Source organism: Hippocampus comes, unplaced genomic scaffold (assembly GCF_001891065.2).
Source record: "Hippocampus comes isolate QL1 unplaced genomic scaffold, H_comes_QL1_v1.1 scaffold86, whole genome shotgun sequence".
Lineage (NCBI taxonomy): Eukaryota > Metazoa > Chordata > Actinopteri > Syngnathiformes > Syngnathidae > Hippocampus > Hippocampus comes.
The window spans coordinates 62462-82833 of record NW_017805882.1 but is presented as its reverse complement, the minus strand read 5'-3'; the positions used below and the strand labels follow the sequence as shown (position 1 = coordinate 82833).

General features: G+C 42.8%; 2 protein-coding genes and 4 non-coding genes across 7 annotated transcripts; all 6 read right to left on the bottom strand.

Annotated features, from left to right (window-relative positions):
* Positions 1-151: 151 nt before the first annotated feature.
* mcrip2 (MAPK regulated corepressor interacting protein 2) lies at positions 152-4828 on the bottom strand. Of its 2 annotated transcripts, none has more exons than XM_019889428.1 (5): positions 4284-4828; positions 4125-4194; positions 2853-2986; positions 1044-1151; positions 152-732 (listed from the first exon to the last, which is right to left on the bottom strand). In XM_019889428.1, the coding sequence occupies exons 1-5, from the start codon at positions 4339-4341 to the stop codon at positions 659-661; spliced, it is 444 nt and encodes a 147-aa protein (XP_019744987.1). In that variant the 5' UTR covers positions 4342-4828; the 3' UTR covers positions 152-658. The 2 variants fall into 2 exon arrangements, with proteins under 2 accessions (XP_019744987.1, XP_019744988.1); XM_019889429.1 differs by having other exon boundaries at positions 152-729; positions 4284-4825.
* Positions 4829-8275: 3447 nt separating this feature from the next.
* On the bottom strand, positions 8276-11761 carry gde1 (glycerophosphodiester phosphodiesterase 1). The gene is made up of 6 exons (XM_019889503.1): positions 11272-11761; positions 10554-10729; positions 9796-9901; positions 9430-9522; positions 8524-8735; positions 8276-8425 (listed from the first exon to the last, which is right to left on the bottom strand). Exons 1-6 carry the CDS (start codon positions 11527-11529, stop codon positions 8278-8280), a joined length of 993 nt encoding a protein of 330 aa, XP_019745062.1. The 5' UTR covers positions 11530-11761; the 3' UTR covers positions 8276-8277.
* An 889-nt stretch (positions 11762-12650) lies between these two features.
* On the bottom strand, positions 12651-12722 carry trnad-guc (transfer RNA aspartic acid (anticodon GUC)). Its single transcript has one exon. It is a non-coding gene; the product is annotated as a tRNA-Asp (tRNA).
* Positions 12723-14279: 1557 nt separating this feature from the next.
* On the bottom strand, positions 14280-14351 carry trnad-guc (transfer RNA aspartic acid (anticodon GUC)). Its single transcript has one exon. It is a non-coding gene; the product is annotated as a tRNA-Asp (tRNA).
* Positions 14352-14448: 97 nt separating this feature from the next.
* Positions 14449-14520, bottom strand: trnad-guc (transfer RNA aspartic acid (anticodon GUC)). Its single transcript has one exon. It is a non-coding gene; the product is annotated as a tRNA-Asp (tRNA).
* A 1173-nt stretch (positions 14521-15693) lies between these two features.
* trnad-guc (transfer RNA aspartic acid (anticodon GUC)) lies at positions 15694-15765 on the bottom strand. Its single transcript has one exon. It is a non-coding gene; the product is annotated as a tRNA-Asp (tRNA).
* Between the last annotated feature and the right edge of the window lie 4607 nt (positions 15766-20372).

Here is a 20372-nt window from a genome sequence, read left to right as displayed (position 1 = left end):
TGAGTTTTGCATTTCCAAGTATTTTTCAAAAACAAACTTCCTAAAAATTAAAACAATTGCTGTGTATAATGTAGTTTTATGTATGGTTCCATTCACATTTCAGTATGAATTATTAAGTATGGAAAATCATTAAATATGATAGTTTTGTTGCTCTAGGTTGAATCTAATAACTACATTTGATTTTTTTTTTTTTTTTTGATCATTGAGCCGTGCCTGCAAACTTTTAACAGTTTGATCATTTTTGGCACCTTGAAGGAACTTACACAAGTACACCAATGAAAGTTGTTGAATGTTTTGAAACTCATTTTACTTGTGCTCTTTGGTAAATTCAGATCCACAGATGAGCCAGTGGGTAGATAGAGCGGAGCACACTTGAGGAATGAGGGAAGCTTTTTCAACAAGAAAAGCTTCTATCAAATATGTCATTCAAGTAGAAGGTAGGGCCTTTTTTGCAGCGACACATTACGTCTCGGCTGTTTGGTTTCAGTTCTTCAAGCAGCGTGAAGCTTCAGATTTCACATCAAGCTCCAAATGGCGAACAATGCTTCACACGGAGCATCCTCAAGCCCTAAGTGACTCTCCTATTGACCCTTGCGGCACCTTCGGCGATGAATCACCGGCCCGTTGCATCCTGTCGTGTTTCAGTTCCTCCAAACAGTCAGGACAGGTCTGCAATATTTGCAAGGAAGCGCTGAGCCCACCACTCCTCCAAGTCGATGGGAACAAAATCTGCTGGGAAACAAAGGTAAGGTGGAATGTTGTTATTTGGCGACATGTTAATCAGTGTTTTGACTTGACTGGGCAGCATCGCGAGAGGTCTAGTACAAAAAAATTTAATAAATGATCAAAAAGTGAAGTCCCAAATAATAGTCACTTCAGCTCCAGATTTTCACTGCCTGTTTTCAGTACCAAGGCAAGATGGGCCCCTTAGATAAGCGGTGGCTTTTTTAAAAATTCAACAAAAACATTGAACTGTTTTTTACAACCTCAGCGCAAATGCCTGTTGAAGTGAGCAGGAAGAATGAGCTGCTCTCATTGCTTACTCTTCATGACAACATTGGTGGTCTTCTCTGTGTACTGAACGGGCCCCCGGCGGCCCATCGATTCCCTGTCATCTTCACCTCCCAGCTTTTGCTCCACCTCCCGCCATGCTGGTGGAAACAAAGCATACAATTATGAAAATACACATTCTGGTTCGACAGGAAACATACATCCTTCACACGAAAGCCTTCACACATAGATAAGCTTCAAGGTTTTGGCAGCATGGGAGCGTTCAACCTTCTCCAAAAACTAACAACAGCAAGCAGGAAGTCAGCCAAGTTGTTTTCCAACATCGTTTAATCAACGGACATTTTTGATGAAGACAACAGTCCATTTGATCACGCTTTAAGAGCTTTTATTTGGACAATATTTTTTGGGTTGTGGTTTCAGTTTACAATCGCACTGACATTATTTTCGATTGTGGTCATGATGTTTTCATGAAGGATCAACCTTAATTACGGAAAAATATCAGTATTGGTATCGGCCTTGTCCTTAGTATTGGTGCCACACCAAATTTTTCAGTATCACGCACCCCTAGCGAGCAGCAACACAAGTTAGCCAGTAGTTGTGTAATATACTGTATGTCAGGGGTGCCCAAACTTTTTGGACCAAAGATCTACTTTTCGTTCAACCAACCTCCCCGGATCGCCCCTTACCACGCATTCGCACTCATGCGCGCACAACCACACACACACACACACACACACACACACACACACACACACACACACACACACACACACACACACACACGCGCACACACGCGCACACACGCGCACACACGCGCGCACGCACAGGCGCGGCATGATGAGAAGCCAAACACGGAACCAAGCGATGCACTTTTGCAGCCTGTTGACTATCGTAGCTCACACGTACCGTTTTAAAGTGCTTCCCTTAGCCCTCTAGATTCCTATTCTTTGCCCGTGCCCTCGGTGAATAGTACACGAAGCAAACTCTGAATGAGAATAATGACGATCAAAGATATAGCGCAACAGCTCTGATCACAAGCTGCAATTGCAACTGCTGAGCGTTAACAACTTCCGCTGACGTAGTCACACGCCACCGTAGGTTAAAGATTTATATGCTTTATTTTATTTTTAAAATCTTTCTTTGGGAAAATGAGACTGATAGGATGATTAGGGTGCAGTGTGCATTAACACAAAAATATATATTGCTAACATGTACAAAGACACAATTTTTTTTTTTTCCCCCCTCCTCTACACCTTTCGGATCTAATTGGGACGAGTCCTAGATCTACCGGTAGATCAGGATCGACGTAATGGGCACCCCCCTGCTGTATGTAATGACATTCAACAACTTACAATGCCAACCGAAATATTACCAACTACAGCAGAGCATATTGAAAGATGCGTTATATACAAATATTAAGCATGCATGTCTAAAATGAGAGAGATGGCATTTACGCATGTTAACACTGCACGGACGAACAAGATGCATTTGATCAAAAGCCTGCTCATCAGCTGTCTTGTTCACTAATACTCACTGGGACAGAGTTCAATCTGCTCGCCGGAAGCTTGCCTACTATTAAGTCGGTAATTTATTCCATGATGCAAAGTGTGACACTAAAAACGTGAGGCAAAGACGGTACGAGTGTTGATCGCAGATTTAAGTGTGTGTGTGTGTGTGTGTGTGTGTGTGTGTGTGTGTGTGTGTGTACTGAAGGCAGTTCAATGAGGTTCCAAGACCATTACTTTTTACAAAAAATAAAATTGTAAAAAAATGTAAACTTCCAAGACATCCTATTTGTTTGCTGTTGTGACCAACAACTCACACCAACTGCCATCCCTCACCTTCATAGACAAATTTGACGTTCTCCTCGTGTGCTGGAGTGAATCCCTCTGCTGGGCTGTGGACCTTCTGCACAGATGCAACGTGGTAACGCTTCCCATTGAGACGGTTGAACACAAGCTTTGGAGGCGGAGTGCTGAGGGTTGAGTCCAAAACAGGGAACAAAGCAAAACATAAATTAAACTAATGGGTGAGTACGTTATTTTCAGACAGCTATTGCACTTGTCATCCATTTTGTTGTAATGCATGTCATTCACTTTCGAAGTAATTTAGAAAGGCCTCATAATACACAAATGTACAATTTTTTTCATTGTTGGACTTAAATTTGCTCAAAGAGAAACAATTCTGTGCTCATTTTGTAATCTACATGACAACCATTTGCTAAATGTCACTAACTTGTGACATAACAAATACACAAAACTTTCCATTTTAAATTGCAGATAACTGCCCAATCTGCATCAGATCAGGATAAAACTGTTTGACATGACCCTGCATACACATACTCTAGAAAATTGCCCTACAGCAATACTTAGCCGCTAAAATTTAACACGTGGTTAATGTGCATGTTTACCTTTTATGTTTGGCCTAGCCATGTGCACTATGCTTTAGTGTAATATTACATTTCATAGCTACTCAAGGAAAATGATTATTCCTATCACTGTGATTGATCATATTATCTCATCAAGCAAGGGTCTCAAACTCCGGTCCTCTCAGGCTGCTTTCCTGCATGTTTTAAATGTTTCCCTCCTCCAACACACCCGATTCAAACGATCAGGATCGTAATCAGGCTGCTGGAGAGCTTGCTGGTGAGCTGATCAAACGCTAGCTGAACCAGTTGGGGCTTTTATTTTATGGAGCATAGTACGCCTGTGCTGTGAAATGATGCAGAGGCGCCAGATAAGCTAAAAAGCTGTCTGCTCACTTATCACTTGGCATGGCCATCAAATGTGTGAGTAGTTTGAAAGGATGTGACGTGACTTGATGCAAACAATCAGCGCAGTTTTGCTCATTCTTAGTTTGTTTTTTTTAATCTTACTATGATTGTGAGCGGTTTAAGTAGGGTATAAAGACTGGCAGGAAAAGGCAAGGGGCCCAGTAACTCATTCAAGTAAACAGTACACCGAATGACGTCGACACTGTTGGCCAGGTACTGAAGGTCTCAGGTGACAGACCCTGAACGCACCATTACAAATAACCAAGTAGGTTCGGCACAATTAAAAACGAGTGACGCTGTTCCATACACACGCACACGCACGACACGAAGAAGAACTTACTTTGACGGGAGCCACTTCGTGGAATTGAGCTTCAGTTCGGCGAATTTACTCTCAATCTGTTGCGTGGGGCCTTCAGTAAATTGGAGAAGAAGCTCAAGTTACTTAGCCAACGCAACGTGACGCGACGCGACATTGCATCACACTTTAGGTAACGCTCACCTGTCGTCCTCCGTTGTGTAACGAGTTTGCTGGGCCCTCTGGTGATGGTGTACATCATGGGACGAAACCCGTGTCGTATGTCCACTTGATGTCCAATCCCCTCAAACTTCAGGTCCCCCCCGCGGCTCCCTCCTCTCCACTCGCGGCCGTGGTGGAAACGTGACCTGGGTCAGCCGCTCCACAAGTCGGCCCGAAGTGCGTGGAAATGCGAACACGGACCCCGCGGCTCCTCCGACCCCACGGCAAGGTGCTCAGCCCGCGGCGTGTAGGTCACCCAAGGAGAAAGCAGTTCCACGTGCCGGTAAGCGCCACTCACGCTCCCCCACACGCACGCACGGGTGCAGGGCACACCGCCCTTCTCGGTGTCCGAGGACAATCACTCACAGAGCGGACACTCGGGCCGCTGTGTTACCGTCGCTGTGGTACTAGTGGACACAAACAAGGACACGACTCAGTTGATTTCCACCACCGCACCACAGAATACGATCGTGTTTCTCTTCTGTGTCAAGTGAGAGGGTGTGATGTCACTCACTTCCGGTTGGTGATCTCCAAAATAGTTTGACGACGAGTCCAGGCCACCCAGCCATCCATTTTCTAATCCGCTTATTTTCACAAGGGTCGTGGGTGTGCTGGAGCCTATCCCAGCAGTCTTCGAGCAGTAGGCGGGATACACCCTGAACTGGTTGCCAGCCAATCGCAGGGCACACTTAGATGAATGCCAATTATTCATTTACCTCATTGTTCAAATCTAAATTATGATTACTGCTTGAACGTGTCCTGGAGTGATATCTTTATGAAACTTATTGAATCTGTTAATCATATATCTTATACAATACAATACAATTTATTAAATCCACATAAAAAAAATTTGGTGCTTTTTTTGGGGTGAGAATAGATTGATGGCATTTAATGGATTTGGATTTGGTGTATGAGTAAATCGAGCAACAAGCTACGGGTACGGAACAAATTAATCAATGAACTTTTTCACCCATCCCATGTGCTTTAAAAATGTATATTGAAATGCACTTCGACATGTAAATATATTTGAACATACAAAAAACAATTGTAAACATAAATGTATACTAAATCCTTTAAATATTGTGTGTTAGGGACCACACGGTGCAACTGGTGAGCACGTCCACCTCACTGTGCAGAGGTGCGGGGTCCGATTCTGGCTCCGGCCTTCCTGTGTGGAGTTTGCATGTTCTCCCTGTGCCTGCGTGGGTTTTCTCCGAGTCTCCGGTTTCCTCCTACATTCCAAAAGCATGCATAGCATGTTAATGGAACAATCTAATTCAAAATTGTCCCTAGGTGTGATTATTAATGCGAATGGTTGTTCGTCCATGTGTGCTCTGCGATTGGCTAGAAACTGGTTCAGGGTGTACCCTGCCTACAGCCCAAAGACAGCTGAGATAGGCTCTAGCATGACTGCGACCCTTGTGATGATAAACAAATTAGAAAATGGATGGATGGATAGATATTGTGTGTTGCACAGGCCTATTCGGGTAGCATGTGAAGTCAGTGAGTCCTGTGTGACTGTGTCGATTGTTTATGTGTTTTACTGTGTTCTTGGTGGTCAATGAATCCCTAAAAAGTCCATTAAGATAAGATAAGATAAGAAAACCTTTATTAGTCTCGCAATGGAGAAATTCCCAATTCACAGCAGCAAAGTTATGAAAGGAAGAAGTAGAACAACAAAATATAGGAGCTGCTGGAAAGGCAGCCACTCTCGCGGCGCCATTTTGAAGTCAAAATAACAAAAATAACACAACACAACGCATAGGACACAAGACAGTCGTGCAATCTTCACCACTTTTCTGCATACACTTTGTTGTCTTTAGGCACTGTGGTTCTTCTTTCCCCACATGCAAGGGCTTTTAAATAATTAATAAGTAAACAGTAAAAAAAAAAAGTGCTTGGAAACATCTCTTTTTGGTTGAAAACATCTCTTGCAGGGCACCAATGATTAATGGTATAACGGGGGAACACAGTAGCTCCATTTTGTCTGTTATGACAAAGTACAGTTGGGCAGCATGGAGGAAGTAGTTAGGAAGTCTACCACGGAGTTTTCAGGTCCTGGGTTTGAAACTTAGCTGTGGCTCTCTGAAAGTGATAATTGTCAATATGTGCCCTATGATTGACTCTCGGGTAGTGACCAGTCCAAAGTGTACCCCCCCCCCCCTTACACTCAAAGTCAGCTAGGATAGGCCCCATTTGAATAAGTAGACAATCAAAGTCGGTGATAGCAGTTGAAAAAAAAAAGCTATTACTAAGCAGACTGTCGTTTATGGTCAGTTTTCCAACTGCAAATTAAGTCATCGTTTAAAATAAAACTTTATTTTGAAGTTAATTACCCAATTTCCGCCCTCTGGAGATTCGATGGCTATGCTGGGAAAGCCCCCTCCGTGAATTCACTTCTCAGTTCTCACCCCTCTTTTGACTGTTTTTTTTTTTTTTGTGCGCGTGTGTTTGCGTGTTGTAGTGTGAGTTTACCTTTCACCTATTAAAGCATTGCGCACACTCCTGTTTACTTGGTTTTAAAGGGGAAGTAAATACCAAACATGTCATATATATTATGCACCCCAACTAGTCTAAGGACGCTTTTCTGATCGATTGCATTTTGGCTCTTGTCGACTGGAAATGGCATCCAGTGTCTAAAGTACTCAGTTTAAGAATGTCAAATGACCAAACCCAATAAATACAGCGGAACCGTGATTGATTGTTACCAGAGCTCTTAGGGACTGTGACGTAGCTGAATGGCCACCCTCAGAGATGGATGAAAACGGATGAATTTTGCAGCTTAATTCATATTCCACCAACACAATATTGTTCAGAATGCCGTGTTTAGACTCGTGGGAGGGTATAGACCACATTGCAAAGACAAATTGGGGCTTCACTTCACTTTTAAAATGCTGAAGACTGAAAACTAATCAAATCCAGTCATTTAGATCTAAACAACTTACATCTGAAGTATATTTTCATGCAACCTGACTTCATTCATGCTATCACACGAAGGGATATCAAGCATTTAATATACATGCAATCATTTGTCTTCCACTGTGGCATTTTTACAAAGAGTACATTTCCCTTGAAGATGAAGTCAAGAAAACAAGGATCATCTGTGGATTACCGTTGAGGAGCACCGTGATCAAGAAGCGACTCAGACAGGCTTATCCAGACAGATATCACGGCTACGTCTGCTTATCTCTTACTATCTGGGTCGCTCACCTGAGTCCACTGGCAAGAGCGAGAGTCCCGGTGTTACATCAGAAGGGTTGACTGTGTTAGTACATCCATCGGTTTATCGTCTCACGGTCCACAGAACAATGACAATTAAAACAATGTAGCTGCATGATTGATTGGAAGCAACGTCCTGACGTGACGTCCATAATAAAATGACATATAAACAACGGAAAATGTATTCTTACTGTGTATATCAAGAGTAAAAAAAAAAACAGAACAATTTTAATAAAACACTGCCATGTGATCAGACCAGTTGTTTCATTACAGATATTGAACCGCCTTAATTGCTGCTGTTGGTCAAGTGGGCAGTAGTGTTGCCATCAGAAGGGAGTGTGATGCGTCACGCAACAGAGCTTCAAAGTCCTCTTACTGTGTCCTCATGGCACACAATGCCCCCCCGTTGGGATCAACTGCTGATGGTCATATGCTACTTACAAAAAGGTATGGCTGTTCGAGTGAAATTTTAGGAGAAACCTAAAATGCACTATAACCTTTTCAGGGGAGCTTGACCACCTCTCTCTATTTATCAAAGGAGATGTCCAACTGTTCAGTGTTTCTGTATTTTTATAATAAGGAGCTAAATTAGGTTCACTTGTAAAGTTTATAGTGCAATTTAGGTTGAGCCAAATAGTGTATTTGTAACTTTCTGTGAGTAGTCTACAAAGTATACCTAACACACGTGTACATTCTAAAAGAACGGCACCATAGGAATTTGGAGTTAGATTTTTTTTGTCAGAGCATGTTGGGAGTGTCAGTAGTGCGGGTCACAGTCCTCCACAAGGCTGTCTGTGATGTAGCTGATTTTCAGAAGCTCCTGGTAGTGTTGCTTCTCCACGCCGTTGTTGACAGTCCAGGCAACCACCTCCACGCCCCTCTGGCTCCAGTATTGCACATAGTCACTGGAGAAAAAAGAAAAAAAAAAACCCAAAAACAAGAATACTTATATTTTGGAATTCTAGATATGACCGATGACTGGGTCTCTGTTAAACAAACTCACTGCGAGACAAAGTTCTTTTGCACCAGGAAGGCGGAAATGCCACAGAGCTTCCACAGCACGTGATGGTGGGCCCAGTCCAAGACGATATCCATTAATGTCAGCCAGTGGTGTTTCCATGGTGACGAATAACGTGGGGAGCCATCGCCAAAGCGGCTCAAGCTCCAGGGTCTGTGGGTCAACGCAGTGACCACTTGGGGGTCAGTCTGCCTCATCTGTCCCAAGAAATGGACGGAGGAAGAGAACATTTTTCAGAATGCAAAAAATATCATCACATGCCCACAAATACAGTGAAAGAAGTTTAGTCTTACATTAATAAATAAATAATAGTTTGGTATTGAATAACAACATAAAAGAATATTCAGAAATAAAGTTGTTGTTTGTGTTGATGTGTGCCTCTTTGAGGCGCAGCGAAATAAGTTATGCTAGGAGCCGGAGTTAGCGTCTGGCCAGGAGTCGTGGCCAACAGCAGCTCTTTGCAAGCGTTCTCATTTTGGGTTTGGGTGGTGGCCGCTTGTCCTGTCGATAAACGGCTGAAAGTACATCAGCCTCGTGTGGCTCTCCTTGCTGCCTACACGAAAGGGCTGTTTTGTTTTGTTTTGTTTTGTTTTAATTACTTGAACAGGAGTGTAACCAGGAAGCTTGAAGCTCAAATTTTGGTTTAAAATGATTTTTTTTTTTAGCCGTTATTTTAATTTGTCATCCATTTTTGCAAAAAAAATATGGTGCGGTCTTCAACTGTATTCTTGAAACTTTAAATTTCAAGGAAAATGATTCACAAGTCAAACAAAATTCCAAACCTGAACAAAAAAACAGGACCCCAAAAACTGCTTAGATGACACCCTCTTTGATGGGAAAAAAAAAATCAAGTCCCCATCACTTGAAGGTAAATGTTTAATTGCTTCCTACCTTGTAGACGACTTTGGGCTCGAAAGAGCAGACGATGCTGCTGTTGTAGAGGACCGGATGCTTGTTGTAGAGAGCTGAGAGCGCTGCAGCTGCCTGCCAGGGAAGGACGCCGCAGTTATAATACATCACTCACATACTTCCAATGTGTGTGTGCGCGTGTGTGTGTGTGTGCGAGAGATTTTTTTTTTCATTTTATCCACCTGTCCTGACACTCCTGAAAACAAGAATATTGCCATTTGCAAAAACAACTGCTAGTTTACATTTCTCACTGATATGAAAAAAAAGCACCGAGTCAAGAAAGAGCATGTGAACATGCTAAAATGTGCAAACATGACCAAGCATATAAATGATCATTTTGGAAAACACCTCATCTGGATGGCCTTTCACGTCAAAGTAGATGCTTAGCTGTAGTTTGATGCATTCCTCCACTGCCTGCTCCAGCGTTGGGATCTTCTCACCAGTAAACTTGTCCCTGAAAATAGAAAAAACAGTCAGCAATTATGTGGCTGCTGTTGGATCATTCCATGGCTCAAAAACAGCAAAGTGTACTTTACATTAGCTCACAAGGCTAAATACACAACAACAGCAGTTATTATTTGAACACAAGGTGACCAAGTTAGATATAGGTATATTGTGAACAGATATAACTCATTGTGTTATAACAATACGTGTGTTAAAAACAGCGCAATATGTATTAAATTGCTGCAAATTTAGTAGCAAAGGTATGAAGTGTCCTAACTGCAGCTTTGCTTAAAACTTATTTCGAGGCAAATTTGTTTGTCTGCCACAGTTTATTTGGTTAAATTAGCATGGACACACCATTTAGTGCAGTTGATGACATCTTACGCTCTTTTCTTTTTATGATTACAATTTCCAACTCTTAAAATGTTTCTCAAACAGGAGAAAAAAGATCTTGCAACATTAATGTGAAAGTGGGCAGCAAGGTTGCAAATGGTTAGCACGTCTGTTTCACACTCCACAGGTTCTGGGTTAGAATCTGAGCTCAGGCTCTCTAGTGTGGAGTTCACTTGTTCTCCCTGTGCAGGTGGCCTTGTACTAAGGCAGATGGAGGAAAGGAGTAGGAATAAGAGGCGCATATTGTTGAATTCATGGCTCTATTTTACCTGAGTCGATGTTTAGCAGCTGCGTCCAGTTTACCCAATTCAGCAAATCTTAGTTGACTAAGGGGGCCTGATCCATTTGTGGTCCGATCCACGCTGTCGTCATGCATCAGGATCGGGACCCCGTCTGCAGAGAATTCCAGGTCAAGCTCCACTCCAGAGGCCCCGTTCTTACTGGCCTGGTGCGTGACAAGATGAATCAAAAATGCATTCCACAGAACTGTTTATATTTCTTAGTGATCGTTGAATAAATTATAATACATAACCATGATTTTCAATCCAAATGAAATAGAAAAAAAAAATTCTGTTAAGTGTTTGTTTGGTTCACAGTAAAAGATCCTGACCTCCAATTAGGAAAAGTGTCTTGGAAAGCTGCTCCAAGCACCTCACCGCGATGAAGAACATTTGCCCAAAAGAAAGGGACAATTTTACTGTACTGTATTGGTTGTGAATGGGATAGCAACCAAAAACAAAAATACGTGTGGGCTGCAGCTGCCTCAAATAAATGACTGCTGTGCGATATCAAGTCTTCTTCATCGCAGCGAGGTCCTTTGAGCAGCCATCCAAGACACTTTTGCGAATCGGAGGTCGGCAAATAGGCTACGTATCAGGATTTTAGAGGACAACAACACGTAACGAGGTACCGGCATTTGTGTCAGTGACGTGTGTGTCAAAGTAGACATGTTCCCCGTCCGAACAGAATACCGATCTATGCTCTTACCAGCCGGATAGCCGCTATTGTGTTTTCCGGTGCGTCGTGTCCGCCTCCGCGGTGAGCTACAACGGACACCTTCCCGGATCCAGCCGGGTGAAGGACTTGTCGGACTCGGCCGGCAGGTAGCTGGGGGAAGCGGAACATGGCCAGGAAGAGGTAGAGGCAGCTGGTGAGGACGCCGGACCACACCGGACTGCGAGTGGCCAGCAAGGCCACCACGAACACGACCGAGTACAGCGAGACCTCATCCCCTAGCTGAAGCATGTCGTACCGCCGGTCAGGTGGATTGAGAGATGGCAGCCGACGTTGGATTCAAAGACGTACGATACAAACCCAGATGATCCGCGGCTAGACTGGATGACTTTAACCCCGCCCAACGTGTGAGTGTTGCGCCACTGCCTTGCGTCATTTCCGCCACTTGCGGTCTGAAGTCACACGTCGGTGTTTGTTTGAGATGCATCTGTGTTTGATTGGGGTCTGGCCCGCTCAAATAAATGTTGTGCCCCCCAAACCAACCTCCACACCCCCCCCCACCCCCAATCGATCTCATGTATTTTTATTATCTCATTCCTCTCTCCTTCCCCCTGTTTCTGTGTGGGTTTTCTCCGAATACTCCAGTTTCGTTCCACATTCCAAAAACATGCATGGTAGGTTACTGGGACACTCAGTCCCAAAACATGCATGGTAGGTTACTGGGACACTCAGTCTAAAATGTCCCTAGGTGTGAATGTGAGCGCAAATGGTTGTTTGTCCATGTATGCCCTGCAATTGGCTGGCAACCAGTTCAGAGTGTACCCCGCCTACTGCCCAAGGATAGCTGTGATAGGCTCCAGCACGCTCGCGACCCTTCTAAGGATAAACGGATTAGAAAATGGATGGATGGATGGATGGATGGATGCCTGCCTCCTCCGCTCCCCGTATTACTGTCTTAATGTCTTGCTTGCTCCCTCAAATATAAAATATATGTAGTTGTTTCTCGTGTCATGTTTCTCAACTGTGCTCCATCCCCGCTTTTTACTCTGTTCAGAGTGTCGGCCTGCTGCCGGCTCACAGTGAGGTCTAGCTGTCTGCAGTGAGCGGAGACCCAACTTCCAATTACCCTTCAGGATAAACTGCAGCCTATTCTTCTAGAACAGGGTGAGTGGTCGCATCCAAGTGAGTGAATTTGTCAGTTAGACGTATGTAAAAATGTGCCATTTAAACGCATCTCGTCATATCAATCGTAGGGTCCGTGATCTTTCAAAAATTGATGTTAAGTGCAGTGGAAATAACTTGTGTGGGGAAGCAATTTGGACTCTGCCTTAGGATTTGAAAATAGCAAATACGTTTCAAAAATGTTTTAAAAACGGTGTACTGTGAAAAGAATTAGGGGGGTAAAAGTAAACCTCCCCGTCGGGGAATCGAACCCCGGTCTTCCGCGTGACAGGCGGAGATACTGTCCACTATACTAACGAGGAACTGGTAAGGGCCAAACAAATAATAGTTACATATCAGCAATAGGTGTCGGGCATGGAGTACAGACGTCAATCGTCGGACACAATGACTCAAACAAAGTTGCCTGTGACCAAAAAAATATCGATGCATCCATCTGTTATCTGAATTACGTTGGTTATTATTTGTGGCCGTCATACACAAACACAACGAATTGTGCCACTATTTAAAAATGGGATGCTTGTTAGATTTTGTGGAAGTACAGTACAGTATTTGGTTTGAACAAGTGAGGTTTTTGGTCCATCTTGCATGTGCTTTGCATATGTCCACCAGAGAGCAGTGTTGTAAGAGTGTTGGAGACATTTGTCATCCGTGAAAAGCAACTAACCGAATGCAAATAAAATAAATAAAATATTGTTCAACTGCCAATTTAGTGACTTGATCTCAAATGTTTCCAATACGCAAAGTGTTTTTTTTTTCACCCAAACTGGTTAACCTAACACCAATCGTTCTTTATGAGTTCAGAGGATCACATATTTGGCCTTGAGGGAACAACACCACTATACTCTCGACTCTTTGTTTTTGCTATCCTCCGTCCCTGTGTTTCCAAAAAAATTTGAAGTTAAGATTGTGGAACTGAACATAACATCAATAAATAAATAATAGATGAACTTCCCCGTCGGGAATCGAACCAATGTCTTGCACACGACAGGCAGACATACTGTCCACTATAGTAACGAGGAGTGTCTATGTTTCACAGTGTTTTCTGATAATTCCAATAAAATCTCGGCAATTTTTGAAAACCGAAGATACGTCAGAAATTATTTACTTGGGTAACAGGTAAACTCACCGTCGGGAATTGAACCCGGGCTTTCACGTGACAGGCGGAGATACTGTCCACTATACTACCGAGCAGTGTCTGTGCTTCACGGTGTCTTTTGATAAACTCTCGACTCTTTGTTTTTGCTATCCTCCGTCCCTATGTTTACAAAAAAAATTGAAGTTAAGATTGTGGAACTGAACATAACATCATTAAATAAATAATAGATTAACTTCCCCGTCAGGAATCGAACCAATGTCTTGCACATGACAGGCAGACATACTGTCCACTATACTAACGAGGAGTGTCTATGTTTCACACTGTTTTCTGATAATTCCAATAAAATCTCGGCAATTTTTGAAAACCGAAGATACGTCAGAAATTATTTACTTGGGTAACAGGTAAACTCACCATCGGGAATTGAACCCGGGCTTCCACATGACAGGCGGAGATACTGTCCACTATACTAACGAGCAGTGTCTGTGCTTCAAGGTGTCTTTTGAGAATTCGTGTAAAATCTTGGCAATTTTTTTTTTTAACTCAGATACATTGGGAATTATTTAGTGGGTTAAGAGTTAAATTCCTCGTCTGGGGAATCGAACCCCAGTCTTCTGCGTGACAGGCGGAGATACTGTCCACTCTGCTAACAAGTAGTGCGTGTGCTTCACAGTGTCTTTTGATAATTACACTAAAATCTCGACAATTTTTTTTTTTTGAAAACAGGAAGATACGTCGGAAATTATTTAGTGAGGTAAGAGGGAAACTCCCCGTCGGGGAATCGAACCCCGGTCTTCCACGTGACAGGCAGAGATACTGTCCACTATACTAACGAGGAGTGTCGGTGGCTCACAGTGACTTTTGATAGTTCCCAAAAAATCTCAGCAATTTTTGAAAACATGCATTGGAAATTATTGAGTGGGGCAAGAGGTAAACTCCCCGTCGCGGAATCGAACCCCGGTTTTCCGCGTGACAGGCGGAGATGCTGTCCACTATACTAACGAGGAGTGTCTGTGCTTCACGGTTGTTTTTTGATAATTCCCTCAAAATCTCGTCAGTTTTTTTTTTTTTTTTTTTAAACTAAGATACTTTGGAAATTTCGTGGGGTAAGAGGCAAACTCCCCGTCGGGGAATCGAAACCCAGTCTTCCGCATGACAGGCGGAGATACTGTCCTCGATACTAACGAGGAGTATGTGTGCTGCACTTAAAAATGGTGCAACGATTATCTGCACAACCGTCATAATACTCTATTGCACCACTGATCACTTTATCTCTGCTCGATGACTCTGCACATTGTCGCACAGCTTGTCATTGGGTGGTACAACTGCACAAAGGTACCTTTACATTACGGAAAGTTCGTCGATGCTTAAATGGCATGTCTTTGTTTATCCTAATTGCTTGTTATTGCAATACTCGTGTAGCCTGTACTACCGGAGACAAATTCCTTGTGTATTCTACATACTTGGCCAATAAAGAAGATTCTGATTCTGATACACCATCCATTTTCTAATCTGATCCTCACGAGGGTTGCGGTCAGTTTTCTTGGGCAGTTGGGGAGGGGGAAACCCTGATCTGATTGCCAGCCAATGGTGGGGAACGCATAGACCAGAGGTGTCAAACTCATTTTTGGCGCAGGCCACATTTTAGTTACCGTTTGACTTGAAGGGCCATTGTAACTGTAACCATATAAAGAAGTCAAGAATAACTGTTGATTCAAGTATTGTTTAAGCTACGATCTTGAGGGATTTGGTAACAAGAAAATGCTTAGAATATATCTCTTATTTATTACATGTGAGAGTTCAAATTTTTGGTCGACATTTTAGAAAGGATCATGGAAGTTGACATGTTTGAGTTGCTTTTGCGGGCCACATAAAATGATGTGGCGGGCCAGATCTAGCCCCCGGGCCTTGAATTTGACACCTGTGGAAGAGACTAACAACCATCCACGCTTACAATCACACCCACGGAGAATTCAGAATGTTCAATTCCCATATCGTGTCGGAAAATGTTGCTGTTAATTTTGTCGTAAACCACTTTATAGAACAATACTATCTACTTTTTTTTTTTGCTATCCTACGTCCTGAAAAAAGAATATAAAATTGTTCTCCTCATCGAGGAATCGAACCCTTCTCTTTTACAGTTGAGACAGTGGAAACTGGGGGAAAAAAAAGGAAATGTTCTCCCCGTCGGGGAATCGAACCCCGGTCTTCCGCGTGACAGGCGGAGATACTGTCCACTATACTAACGAGGAGGTGATACGTCTCGGTCAATTTATTTTTTTACACACTTATTGTTGTCCACGACGCAAAGCAATTGTGTGTTCAGCTGTTAGTTGTGACGGTCGTCCGGAAAGAAAATGAAACCTCGTATTTGGTATTTGTTTTTAATCATACTGAGAACAATCATATTTTGTGGAAATTAATTCGTTTCAAAGGTGTGTTTTGGGCAAATATGTACTCTCCAAATGGCCATCAGAGAGCAGTGTTGCTCCTTAAATACATGGTCAGCAAAGACAACATGTGCGAACACATTAATTTGATGACAACGAAGTGCAGTTCATTCACCATCAGGATAAACTTGGTTATTCGATTTTTTTAAATTATCTATGACGTTTTTATGTTTTCGTCATCCATTTGAAGGGATGCGGATTCGGTGGTGAAATACTAAACAGCAATCGGAGATTTGAGATACGAGTCCGGCCCCGAAGCACTATATGTGACAATATGATTGGCTGTCAATCAGTTCGGTGTACCCCGCCTCCTGCACGAAGACGGCTGAGGTAGGCTCCAGCACGCCTACCGCTCTGGCCTTCTTGTGTGGAGTTTCCATGTTCTTTACGTCCCTGCTTGGGTTTTCTCGGGGAACTCCGGTTCACAAAAAATGCATGGCAGGTTAATGGAACACTGTTGTGAACACGCATTGCTCTTCATCTTTGTGTGCCCTGCGATTGTTTGGCAACCAGTTCAGGGTGTACCCTACCTACTGTCTGAAGATGGCTAGGGTGGGCTCCAGCCACCCGCGACCCTCGTGAGGATAAAGCGGCTCAGATAATGGCTGGATAATATACTTTTACACGCACACACACACACACACACACACACACACACACACACACACACACACACACACAGTGGTGCACCACATGTAACCTGAAAAGTTATATATATATATACACACACACACACACACACACACACACACACACACACACACACACCTCATTTGCCTAAAGCCAAACTGCGGCCAGGGTCTTTACCTTCTGGTCCTGGGTTTGACACTTCTGGGTGCGGTGAATAACGTCTTTTTGACAGCTCTTGTGGTACTCTTACACCGAGGGAGGCGAGCCAGTCCACAATGTTCTAATGGTGAAGATGGATCAGGCTGTCAGCAATCCACCCATGTGAACTCAGCCTCCTCAGAACTTACTTCTATTGACGAGAGACTATTTCTAAAACCACCATAGAGGAGGTCTTTGACAAGCAGTTCCAGGTTTATGATTTATAAATTAGTCAATTTGTCAGTAGATTGAGACAAAGAAATATGATTTGAGCATGTGTGATTTTGGTGACATTTTTGTTGGGTGAAGTGCCATTAGATTGTTCTCACATAAAATATGTGTCGTCGTGCTAAAAACTGGGAAACACTAGTTCCAGCATATAAACACAGTGACTTCTCTTGTAGATACTCGCGACCACACAGGGAATTACAAGTAGAAAAAGGTGCACGTCTGCATGTGTTGAGTGTTGTTCAAACCCAATGCGTTATCACGATGACATACTGTACCTTACTAGTGTTGCCATAACAGAAGTACAAGCATAGCACCAATCAACTATGTGACCCACACTGTGTGACATAGAGTTGGCGCACATGTCGGATTCCTTCTACCCAGACACAGTTTCTCCACTGTTCGCGGAGTCAAAGAGGCCAGCAGGCAAATGCTGCTCTCCTTACACAACGTGATGGAATGCTATGTACGGTGTGATTCTCTGGATGAGCAAATGGAGAAAATATGTAGACTTTAGATTGGTCTCGGACTGTGGAACATCTGTTATAGTACATATACTCAAGAGAATTTAAATTGACTAAAATAAAGTCTAACTACTTGCCCTTTGAATATGTCTGATTGAGGCTTATAGCTTGTGTTATCACCAAGATATTGTATACTGTACTGCATTCTGATAATGTCAACCGTGACTTTTACAGCCAATTTTTTCCAAACATTTATGTTGAAATTCAAATGGTCCACTGGAAGGTTCCACGGTAATTTAGGGCTTCACCTCTCAATATTGCAATTAAATATGATTATTTTTTCATATATATATATATATATATATATATATATATATATATATACATATACACACACATATATTTTGGGGGGGTGCAGGGTTCGGTGGTGACTCCAATTGAGTAGTGAATGGGCCGTCCAAAATGAACGCAAAATCGGAATGAATTTTCCCATTCGTGTCAGAAAGCATCATAGCTTCTTGTTAAAGAGGAATGTTAGGAGGACCCCAGCGACCTTGTTCAGGATAAGCGTTGTCGAAAATGGATCGATGGGTGGAATGTTAGGAGCGGATGTCTTGTCTCCTTTCTACATGGGGATTACACATTTGCAGAAGCTACATATGTACTACATTAGAGGAAAATATTGGGCTGGCCAACGCCATCCTAGCAACAGGAATATTTGACTGCTTAACGTCTTGCTGTTGGCTGTCCTAGCGGCAAACGAAAGAGTATTTGCAAACATGGACACTGGCCAGGCCTGAGAGACGAACTAGCTTTGGACTCGCTCGGACAAGGCTACAGGCTGGTACAATACAACGGGGATACATTTCAAATGGGACCAAAGAGTAACATATTGGGTTCTGTCATTGGCCAGGGTAAGGCGCAAGAGCTTGGAGGTTACAGTAAGTCATTTTAAACTGAAAATGAACACCTTTCTGTGGATTGATACATGGCATCAACGCCCTGTGTGGGCTACATTAACTCTCCTTGAATGAGATACAGATATATAGATTTGTAAACATATAATGAAAATAAAGCACTCTACAGTATAAGTGCACTCCATTTAAAAAGAATAAGAAAAAGAAAATCTTTATTTGTCTCACAATGGAGAAATTCCCAATTTATAGCAGCAAAATTATGAAAGTAGAAGACAAAAGGTATCTAAATAAATATAAAATATAAAATACAGTATAAATATAAGCATATTACAAAGGGGTGAGTGGGTGCGAGTCCAGGTTTTCAGGACCATCTATTCATTAGCCTTTCTTTTTTTTTTAACCATTTAATATTTTAATCAAGTTGGATTTTTATATAAAGTTTTTCAATAAGTAACCGATGTGAGAGTATTCGCTCATTGACGTGAATGAGAAAGGTAAGGGCAGAATTTGGCTACAAGTCAAGGCATTTATCCACCTACCTTCCTACCTACCTACCGACAGACAGAAATCAACAGTTTTATTTTCTCCAATCGCAGCATTTGCAATTTGAAATTTGCTTTCTCTGACATTGCAATGAATTCGATCGATTGTTCAGCTGTACTCTAATTGGCTAAAAGTGCTTGCTATGCCTCAAATAGTGTCATAACAATGCGTCTTTGACTGAGGTGCAAATGTTTGAGCAGAGTTTCGACTGACGTGTGGCCAGAAACGTACAATCGTATGCAAGCATGCACATACATGTTTGTCCTCATTTATCAATGTGGGAACCCTCCGGTGTCTGAATCTCAGACAAGTGTGCAGGAATGCATGCTGACTCAGGGTCAGCCTTATCCAGCCCCGCATAATCTCCCTGCCGTGTTTGGGTTCCCGCCACAAAATACACTTCTCCCAAAGTCCCAGCACCACTTTGAGGGAGTGTGTGCATTTCAGGATGACGTGAGGCTGGCAGCGCTAATGAGATACATGAAAGGAAATCCCCCCCCCCCCCCCCCCCGCCCCACCACACTGAAGGCCTTCTGAGGCCTCTGACTCCTCGTGGCCGTGTGAAGTCTGAACGAGGGAGCGAGAGTTCCGGCACGTAACCCAAATGCATAGTTGTCACAGTCAAGTCACCACTTGCAACAGCTGTCACACAAAGCTCGAACTCGTTTCAACGCACGGTCCATAGTTATTACACTGTTAAAAGAACAACAGGCAACACCTGACACCTTGGTAAACGATGTTCACAGGACATTCAATTTTCCCCTCTTCATGTCCCCCAGCCCCACCAAAAAAAGAAGACACAGTACACAAATGGAAAGAATCTGACTGCTCAGTAAAATAGGATCTGTTTGCAGTTAATAGCACAAGGCAGCCATACCTATAAAACACAGGTGTCAAAGTCAAGGCCTGGGAACCAGATCTGGCCCGCCAGATCATTTTATGTGGCCCACGAAAGCAAATCAAGTATGTCAAGTTCCACGATGCTTGCTAAAGTCTGAACCAAAATTTCACATTGCCATATGTAATCCACAATAACAGTAATTAGTCTTGATTTTTTATTTTAAAACTAGTTATTCATCAATTTATTGTGCGCTGTGTATGTAATTTATGGAGGGGATTAAACATTGATATGGTTTCCCAAAATTCATTTCCAAGGGAAACCGTAACTACAGTGTGGGCCGCGACAAAAATAAGTTTGACACCCCTGCTATAAAACTTCACTAGGTGACAAGTATCACTCTGTCAAGACCTTCATATTCATTCATTAAAGCGGCTTTAAGGGTGTTTTGCTTTATTCTATTTATATTAGACTGTGACTTACTTCTTTTCATGCATCCATTGTTTTTGGTGCTTATACACGTATGTTGCACATACAGCACATTTGACAATAAAGTTGTACTTGATACTTGATACAGTACTCATTCGGGTC

What these genes read in the sequence shown, in the direction of transcription:
- gde1 (XM_019889503.1), bottom strand. Translation starts at nt 11,529, where the DNA reads ATGCTTCAGCTAGGGGATGAGGTCTCGCTGTACTCGGTCGTGTTCGTG. An exon ending in CAATAGCGGCTATCCGGCTG is followed by an intron (nt 10,730 to 11,271) that starts GTAAGAGCATAG and finishes GTCACGCACCAG; the next exon opens with GCCAGTAAGAACGGGGCCTC. An exon ending in TGAAAGGCCATCCAGATGAG is followed by an intron (nt 9,523 to 9,795) that starts GTGTTTTCCAAA and finishes CTTCCCTGGCAG; the next exon opens with GCAGCTGCAGCGCTCTCAGC.
- mcrip2 (XM_019889428.1), bottom strand. Translation starts at nt 4,341, where the DNA reads ATGATGTACACCATCACCAGAGGGCCCAGCAAACTCGTTACACAACGG. An exon ending in TACACAACGGAGGACGACAG is followed by an intron (nt 4,195 to 4,283) that starts GTGAGCGTTACC and finishes AATTTACTGAAG; the next exon opens with GCCCCACGCAACAGATTGAG. An exon ending in CGTCAAATTTGTCTATGAAG is followed by an intron (nt 1,152 to 2,852) that starts GTGAGGGATGGC and finishes TGTTTCCACCAG; the next exon opens with CATGGCGGGAGGTGGAGCAA.